At 37.4% G+C, this 9,285-nt stretch overlaps 1 protein-coding gene across 2 annotated transcripts; it reads left to right on the top strand.

The window, feature by feature from the left end:
* The first annotated feature begins 4,157 nt into the window (after nt 1-4,157).
* LOC137574879 (ras-related and estrogen-regulated growth inhibitor) lies at nt 4,158-8,305 on the top strand. Of its 2 annotated transcripts, XM_068287340.1 has the most exons (4): nt 4,158-4,206; nt 4,647-4,935; nt 7,613-7,743; nt 7,799-8,305. In XM_068287340.1, exons 2-4 carry the CDS (start codon nt 4,848-4,850, stop codon nt 8,201-8,203), a joined length of 624 nt encoding a protein of 207 aa, XP_068143441.1. In that variant the 5' UTR covers nt 4,158-4,206; nt 4,647-4,847; the 3' UTR covers nt 8,204-8,305. The 2 variants fall into 2 exon arrangements, with proteins under 2 accessions (XP_068143441.1, XP_068143437.1); XM_068287336.1 differs by lacking the exon at nt 4,158-4,206 and having other exon boundaries at nt 4,552-4,935.
* The last annotated feature ends 980 nt before the right edge of the window (nt 8,306-9,285 follow it).

Here is a 9,285-nt window from a genome sequence, read left to right on the forward strand (position 1 = left end):
GATTTTTTGGCAGTTTGCTTGGTAAATCTCTCAGTTTTTTCATAAAATCTGACGTATGCACCCGAAAGTATGCTATGCCAAGTTTAAAATTTTTGAAATTATATTTTCAAAATATTTGTTAATAAACAATCTGCGAGAGTTAAGAGACTTCTCTACAATTGCACAGTGGACCATTTCTTATTGGAAAAGCAAATTTAAATTTTAGTTGAAGGGAACCAAAAACTAAAATATTTTTAAATGGATCACTGCAGAAGTCAGGTGATGATTAGTCAGCTCTTTTGTCTAAGAAAATTGCCGAGTAATTTTTATTATGTGAAAATAAAGTAGAAAGTATGAACTTAAGGACAGTGGAAATCTCGTTTATGGCTTGACTTAATGCCAAATATTTGGGGATTTCGCCCACTGTGCGATTGTTGTTAAAATGTGTCAATATAATGATTACACTGACTTTCACATCTTTAAATAAATAATAAAGCCTAAATGTATGCAAAAATAAATTTTGAGCAAATCGGAATAAAACCGTGATCCGTCTGCAAAAATAAAAAAAAATCGGACTTCATTGCGTTCAGCTCGTGTATCGTCTGACTCTTCTTGATGCAATTGCTCCATTCTGACACGTGCATCAGTGTTTTGTTGCTGGATTTGTTCTTCTGTTCTTTCGGATCTGCTATTTCGCAAGTACTGAGCTTTACTTGTACTGCGGGTCAAATCGGAGGAAAAAGGGTTGATCGTAGAATGGTGGAATATAGATGTTGGCCGATTCTCATAGATACCGCATAAGCACAAAAAATTTCATCAATATCGGTCAAACCGTTTCGGAGGAGTATGGCAACGAAAACTGTGACACGAGAATTTTATAGGTATATTAGAAATATAGTTCAGAATACATATTCCTCGGTCAAACAACGCGCTAAACAACACAACAGACTGGCAACACCATAATTCATAAAAAATACCGTTTGCCAACACTGAAATCTAACTTCAGTACATTTTTCCGCGTTTGAACACTGTTAAGTAAATATTTACTTCAAAATCAATTAAGAGGTCGGCTTTTGATATTTATTGAAAAGTTACTCGTATTATTATGGCTATAGAAGTAATAGATTCACTTCCAACATTCAAATCGTTTCCCGTTGATTTCTACGTACTAGTTATCGATAGAAATGTCAGTGTTGCACAGTACCGAATACTCCTATTACACAGCACTGTTTTCATTTTCATCAAGTAGGCATCGAGAAATTTCTATCGAAAACTGTATAAATACGGGGACGACTCACAGGTTTTCTCATTCAGTTACTTCCTTCTGCTTGGACAACAACTGAATCAGTTTTTCCTTATTCTTAAAAAGGTTGATCAGCTTTTTTAAAATGAACTTTTCCTTATTTAAAAACTTCTCGCATAACATTTTACTTATTTTTAAAAAACTCAATTTGAATAGCATCATCTTCCTTATTCATAAATTATAATTACAATGTCGCCTTTCTTAAAGCGATTGTGTTTTAAAAACTACAGGAGGAAATCGGTTTTTTCTAAATTATGGGGGCGGATGTGGGCGTGGCCGAAATTCCAATTAACTCTGAACATGTGCATACTACACGAGTATACATACCAAATTTGGTGGCTGAGATCTGAGCTCAGCACCTGCAACAAATTACTGCTCTAAAAGGCCGAGGCAACTGTCCTGCTCAGACTTTTGTTTGTCAAAGCCACAGTAAAGACTACTTCACGGAAGGCATGTTGAAAGGGTCAGCAATAAGCATTATGAGTATCCGCACTTGTCCCATGTTTCTACTCATCATAGGAAATTGAGCGACTACCTTCAAGCAGTTTAGGGAAAAGGAGAATCGGAAAAACAACTTTGTGAGTCTGTCCCTTTTCGATCTACTTAATTTAAAGATGTTCATCCTTTTAAAAGATTTTGATAACATTATTATCATTAGTATGTCTTGTCCATAAATGAGTTTAAACAGTTTTCCGAGAAGGCTAAAGTGCCCAATCGTAAATGGGTAAGACTTTTCAAAGCTTTCGCTTAAAACACCAGGAAAATGACATTTAACTTTCTGGACCGCCCCAATAAAACGCGGAGCTAAAAGAGTGAGAATACGGCGAAGTGGCAGGGCGTGGCACAATGATCTCTGCAGTCTGATTTTTCAAAATGTCCACCATATATGGACAGTGACTCAATTAGCCAGTTAGCCAGTGGCTATTTTATATTAGAAGAGGCAAGGCAGCCACGATGTAACGAAGAGCCACCCTGTAAGGCGATGAGACAACGCTGATGACGATCTTACTAGAAATTCAAAGTCATATTCACATTACAAGTGAATATGTTTTAAGGCTGCGAAATGGCCAAATCAACCACTCTTCACATTTCGTTCATTGAAGACACTTCCATTATAGCTAGTTAGTTCCTATTGCAGTTGCAGGTGGGCGGGATATTTTAGATTAAGGAAAATAAAACACAATCGCTTTAAAAACGGCGATGAATAAGGAAAATGATGTTATTCACAGGTAGTAACTGTTGGAACTTCCCTTTTAGCAAATTGAGAAATAGTTAATAACACCATGCATAAGGCATTATTAATATCCGCACTTGTCCCATGTTTCTACTCATTATAGGAAATTGAGCGACTACCTTCAAGCAGTTTAGGGAAAAGGAGAATCGGAAAAACAACTTTGTGAGTCTGTCCCTTTTCACTCTACTTAATTTAAAGATGTTCATCCTTTTAAAAGATTTTGTTAACATTATTATCATTAGTATGTCTTGTCCATAAATGAGTTTAAACAGTTTTCCGAGAAGGCTAAAGTGCCCAATCGTAAATGCGTGAGACTTTTCAAAGCTTTCGCTTAAAACACCAGGAAAATGACATTTAAATTTCTGGACCGCCCCAATAAAACGCGGAGCTAAAAGAGTGAGAATACGTCGAAGTGGCAGGGCGTGGCACAATGGTCCACCATATATGGACAGTGACTCATTTAGCCAAAAGACAAAGTTGAGTATGTAATTTGAAGATGGTATCATATCCCGGCTGTCGGAAAAGTAATGTGCAATTTCAGTTTCGTATTTCATAATGTTTTGAATTTGTTCATATGTAACATCACAAATATAATAATGTAGTAGGGACATTGTGTGATTCAACGCCGAATGGCCGGACCATCTCGAACGAACTATTTTATATTAGAAGAGGCAAGGTAGCCACGATGTAACGATGAGCCACCCTGTAAGGCGATAAGACAACGCTGATGACGATCTTACTAGAAATTCAAAGTCATATTCACATTACAAGTGAATATGTTTAATTGACTGAGCCACTTAGACAACTCACTACCGAAAGCTGCTAAAAGCTATCTATTGGGTAATAATAGCCCAGTTAAGGGTCTAAAAGAGAGACCTTTGGGACAGAGTTGGCCTGTGGCAGGTGGCTCATATACCAAAGTCGCTAGAACAACTAACAAACTTTCTTACGTTACATACTCAATCATTCAATTCCCATGATTTCCAGGTTGGAGTGATTCTACTTTAATAGCTCAACGTAGGAAAACAGCTGTCATCCAGGTGGGTGGATGGGGAACAACGATTGTGGTTAGAAGTAGCAAAGGGTGTTTGAGAAACAGTTGCTGCTTAAGCGATCGGACAGCTGCTTTTAGCCCTGCCTGCCTTTAAGCCAATTAAAAAAGAAACAAAAAGTAAAACAAAATTATTATTGACAGCATTTGCTGAGCAACCACTTACTGAAAATTTTGTTAATGCCCCAACTTTCTAACCCCCCTCTCACCCTCCCTCTATTAATGCGATTAGCCTATAACTGTGCACAATTTTAACCCTTTGATAGAGGCTCGTCCATATCCATTTGGATCAATCCAACCATTTCTCTTCGCTCGGTGGGCTATTTTTGGCTCGCCAAAAAGAAAAGGCGAAGCACGATTGCGCGATCGTCAGTGGATCTCTCTCCCATCTCTCCCATAGTCTCTCTCTCTTTCTCTCTCACACTCTCAGTGATTTTCTTTTCATTCTATTTGTTTCATTAGTTTGTGTTTTGCTTCACTTTTTTTTTCTTCTTGGCTTTGCCTTTTAGTACAAATTCGTTGGCCATTGAAATCGCATGGATGCGAATGCGGCCGGTCGTCCAAGAGCCGAAAGAACCGAATAGACAAAACCCAAAAGCCAGACAAAACAACCGAAACAAGGCAATGCAAAAGTTTAAGGTTAAAATAAATAAATAAATACAAAATTGGAAATTCAAAAATTCAACAATTCAACTATTTTCAAATATTATTCCCGCAACGTGCTTCTCGAACACCAACACAACATTTGGCGGAAAGCACAACACATGGTCAAAGTGCAGTGCGCGATTTATATCTGAGATACCTACCAACAATAACAAAGCCAAAAAAACCAAAAAAGAATAAAGGAAGAAAAATAATTATAATGCTTCAACCGTAAAGACAAACACAAAACTCATTTATTTTCCATTTCCACAACCAAGACGAAAAATCTTCATTGCCCTCCATTTCGGTTTCGGTTTTGGTCTATTTCTTTATTTATATTATTATTTATTTTCCGTATTTTTTTTTTCTTTTGTGATATTTTGGGTGTAATTTTAAACCCATTTCTTTTGTTTGTTTTGACATTGAAATGCAATAAGCATTGGATAATGAAAAGTGAAAGATATATACCACTCATGCATACCTTCATACATATGTAGTGTGTATATACTGTGAGCAGAGAACGGATATACGTAGATACTGCACATATTGAACAGATACACGTATAAGTATATATATATATATAGTATATATATATCAAGTATTTATACACACATAAGTAAAGCAGATCCACCAGGAGAATGACCAGTCGAGGTATACGGCGTAAAAAGTCCACACTGACGGAGTTAAAGATTGCCGTAATTGGGGCGCCCAGTGTGGGAAAGAGTGGTAAGATTGGATAACAACTGAAGTATCTTATGGATACAACTTTGATTTCATTCTTTGTTTCTTGTGTCCATGTGTTTGTGTGTGCGTTTTTTTTTTTTTTTTTTGGGTTAGAGGAGCAGCAGTATCAGCAGCAACAACAGCAAATTAGTTGAGCAATCGCCGATTGTTCATGTATATTTAGACTTTGTTTGTTTTGTTTACAAAGTGGCAGCATCATACATATATCCACCATACTATATCTACATATATATACAGACATCTGTGTCTGTATCTGTATCTGTATCTGTATGGTTTGGTTCTACAAATGTGTGTGGTGGCTCCTCGCACTTTGGCATTGCCCTGCCGCTTTTAATCGTTCTCCCTCCTCTTGATTTGACAAGCCAACCAGCCAGCCAGTCATGGCTCTTGCTCTAATTTATGATGATGGGGAGAAGGCGGAATGCTTGGGGGCGGCGAGGGTGAAGGAAACGAATATTCCAACGGATCATTGGCAAACAACGACGAGACGCATTGCATATTTCTACGATGCGGCCATAAATTGATGTTCATTCTGTCAGGCCCAGCCCCTTGGTAGACACACTCGACTCTTATATGTATGTAACCCATTGACTCTTTGTGGGAGAACGGGGGCAGCGGAAATTTACAGATTCTGTCAACTGTCAACTTTAGGTTACACCTGCGTGCTATATGTTTCGAATAACAGCATCCCGAGGGGGAAGATAGGGAAAGATCGTCGTCTTGAAATATGGCCAGAAGAACATATATGTTTGGCTAATAAATAAATGTAATCTACAAGAAATGTGCCCTAAGGTGAACGTGCCAATGATCTACATTTGTGGGATCAACGATCCAGATTATTTCTTTCTCTTTGAAACCCATTAGAGGCAATACCATGACAATTCGATGAGAAATCAGAATCAGTCTGATGCAGATCGAATCCCAGAGAATGGATCTAAAATTGCCCATTTAAGTTAATACAGGGATAATAACTAAATTCAAATAGCCTTCGAGACAAAAAGAGACTTTAGGCTTAAACTTTAGTTTGCAGTTTTGTTAACTTTTAAAAGTTTTTCACTAGAACTCCATGGAAAAACGTTTTAAATACAATTCTCTAATCCTCTAATTTTGATGGAATTTAATGGCCTGAAGCAAATAGGGCTAAAACAATCCTTTAATACATTTCATTGTAATCTTATATGAAGGATAATCAAGATTGGGATTCAAACGTAATTAAGATATGGGTCTATATACTGATATCCACAAGTCTTGAGCCTTGTAAAAAGCTCTTGAGAATTTCCAACTATTTGCAATTATATACATATATACATATACATATATAAATATGTGTATGTATGTATGTATGTACATTTAATAAATTTGTTGCTACATATTTTAATGTCATTCAGCCACAATATATCTTTTGCCATATAAAAAGCACAAATATTTAATGCTCTTTTTGTTTATCTCACTCTCTTTCTCCCCGTCTCTCTCCCTATCTCTTGTATCGCTGAATGTGCGTGTGTGTGTGTGTGTGGGGCAATTAAGGCGCCCACCGCCCGGCAAAAACCAAAAGAAAAAAAGTGGGAAAAATCTTTTGCCATTGCTTGTCCAAGAAAACAATTTTAAAGCGTTTTTCGCCCCGCGAACAAAAAATGAAAAACTCAAATGAAATAAGAAAACCAAAAATCGAAATACATAAATTAAAAGCGCAAGGAAAATTCGTACATATACATATGTACGACGGTGATGTTGATGAGGGAAATGTAGTTGAAAACAAGGCAAAAGAAAAAGCGTGGCAGCCAAGGCAACGTCGAGGGCCACACACACACACACAAACACACTTACGCGCCTGACCGAGGAAGTGGAGGACAACCGCGGGGCTATGCCTATCCTTTTTAAGGACAACGGCATCCTGACGAGTTCAAAGCACTTGCATACCAAATGACCAACGTCCTCGGTAGGGCCTAGTCCTATCGCCTTTTTTTTAAATACCCTGTTTGTTGTTATAGGAAAGGATATATTCAACTTGAAGTTGATTTTGTTTGCTATTTCATTCAGTTTCATTGAGTAGGGAATTGCTTTGCCATTGATTATAATTATTATTTCTATTTGTTCATGTTGGTAATAAAATAGATAAAAAAAATTTACATATTACCTCATGGCAAGGACAATTGTCCTGTCTTACAACTCCCCCAATCTTTCCTCATGCATTTTCGATGATGGAAAACTTAAAACTATCTTTCAGCTGATTTCACTTACTTATACTAATAAACAATAGTGAAATGTAACCACTTTTCATTAGATTATCAACTGACTTAAACCCAAACTGTTTGAGAATTTGATTATTTTTAAAGGGTATGCCATATTTGTCACCATCGCATTTTGATATAAGGACTTTATTTTACACATCACACAATTTTTGTTTTGTTGTTTGCTGTTTGTTGTTGCTTCGTTTGTACGAAACACGCAACGTTAGGGCTCGGGTTTATTAACCCCCTTGGAAGAGGCTGACTGCATTTCACTCCAGTCCGAATTCACCTGGCCAGGACGTCACGCATGCTTAAGTTTTTGACCCAAATTCACGGTTAAGAGGGGGCGTTGGCAACACTTACACCTGACCGATGGATAAAGGAAACTAAACTGAAATTAAAACTATGTTATTCAATTCTGATTGCAGCTTTAATTGTGCGTTTTTTGACAAAACGTTATATCGGGGAGTATGATCATCAGACAGAGAATCGCTATAAGCACGAGGCGATGGTGGATGGCGAGCCGGTTCTCTTTGAGATTCTAGACACCTGTCCAAAGGTAAGTTAAGGGAATATAATTTACAAATTTCATTTTCCATATTATTTTCTCTTAGGCTGAAGATGAATATCCAAATGCCGCCGAACTGGTGCAATGGGCCGATGGCCTTCTCCTTGTCTACTCGATAACCGATCGTAAAAGTTTCAATTATATACGCCGAGCCAAATCCGATCTCCAGTCCGATACACCTGTTCAATTGTGTGCCAATAAAGTCGATATGGTCCATCTGCGGCAAGTGTCCCGCGACGAGGGTGAAATTCTAGCCAAAGACTTTGAATGCAAATTCAGTGAAGTTTCTGCAGCCGATCACGTCGATCAGGTGGCCGAAGTCTTCAACGAACTCTGCAAAGAGGTTCTCGCCTCCAAGCGCAAATCCAAGCAGAGTCTTCTCGAACGAATGCTGGGCGGGGCACGTCCCTACAGCAGAGGAAAGAGTGACAGTAATTTGCCAAAAGACTGACTGTTGCAAATGCCAAGTGTCATTTCACAGTGGTAGAGGTGGTGGATGGGTTTTTTTTTTGTAATGTAAATAAATTGTACAGTTTTTCTAAAAAAAAAAAAAAAAAAATACTAAATAAAAAATGAAATTAAAGGTTTGCTGACTATATCGATGCAATTTATTCACACACCTTTGACTAAGAAATTAAAAAGTTGTTTCTTTTAAATGATTCAATCTATTAGTCCATTGAAATCCAATCGAAAATCCGGTAACTAAGAAGTCATACTAAGGAGAACTAAGAGTCTTTTCACAATCCCTGTTTCCTTCAAAAAGTTTTCTTAAATAAATTGTGTTACTAATTCTTAAACACGCCTTCAAGACATTCTTTAAGAAATACAAAAATGTATTTAGAATTTAACTTAATAGTTTTTATAAATCGAGGACATCGAAGCAATAAATAGTCAAATGGTTTAAATGCTTTTCAAGCTGCTTAATTTAATAATTTCCATCTCATTTTCTTTTAATAAGCATTACTTTCTTTTTTCGGCAGTACTTTCTAATAAAGCAGAATGGAGGGTTCCTTAGGAAATTATTCTTCGCAGACCACAGATTAGGAACCCTGAAGCAACTTCTGTCAGTGTTTCCCAAAAACTCCTCTGAAATGCGTCTGAAAGTTAAGTAACAAATGTTAAAGCGGAAACAACAAGCGGGCGATAGAATTGAAATAGTAATTATATATATATCGAAAAAAAACTCCTGGAAACTCCGTTCTGCTCGAACCTAGGGAAAACTTCAGAAACGGCCAGATTTTGAAAGCTAATGCCCAACAAACTTATTACAATTCGAACTCAATGTGAGGAAAACCGGAGCCCACCAAACCCTCTTTGCATCGATTTGCAACCTGCTGCACGGCAGGAAAGAAAAGGCAAAGTAAAAACCGTCAAGGGTCTGTTCTATTTTCTTAGCTATCTGACATTCTGGTCATCGACCTCTGCTAGCAATTTGCAGGGACTTCTGCATATGGTGATTCTCACCAAGCGACCGGAATTCAGCTATTCTAATAAATACCAATGCCTGGGGAGTTGGTCAAAGTTTGAACCACT

Source organism: Drosophila tropicalis, unplaced genomic scaffold (genome assembly GCF_018151085.1).
Source record: "Drosophila tropicalis isolate 14030-0801.00 unplaced genomic scaffold, ASM1815108v1 contig_115, whole genome shotgun sequence".
Lineage (NCBI taxonomy): Eukaryota > Metazoa > Arthropoda > Insecta > Diptera > Drosophilidae > Drosophila > Drosophila tropicalis.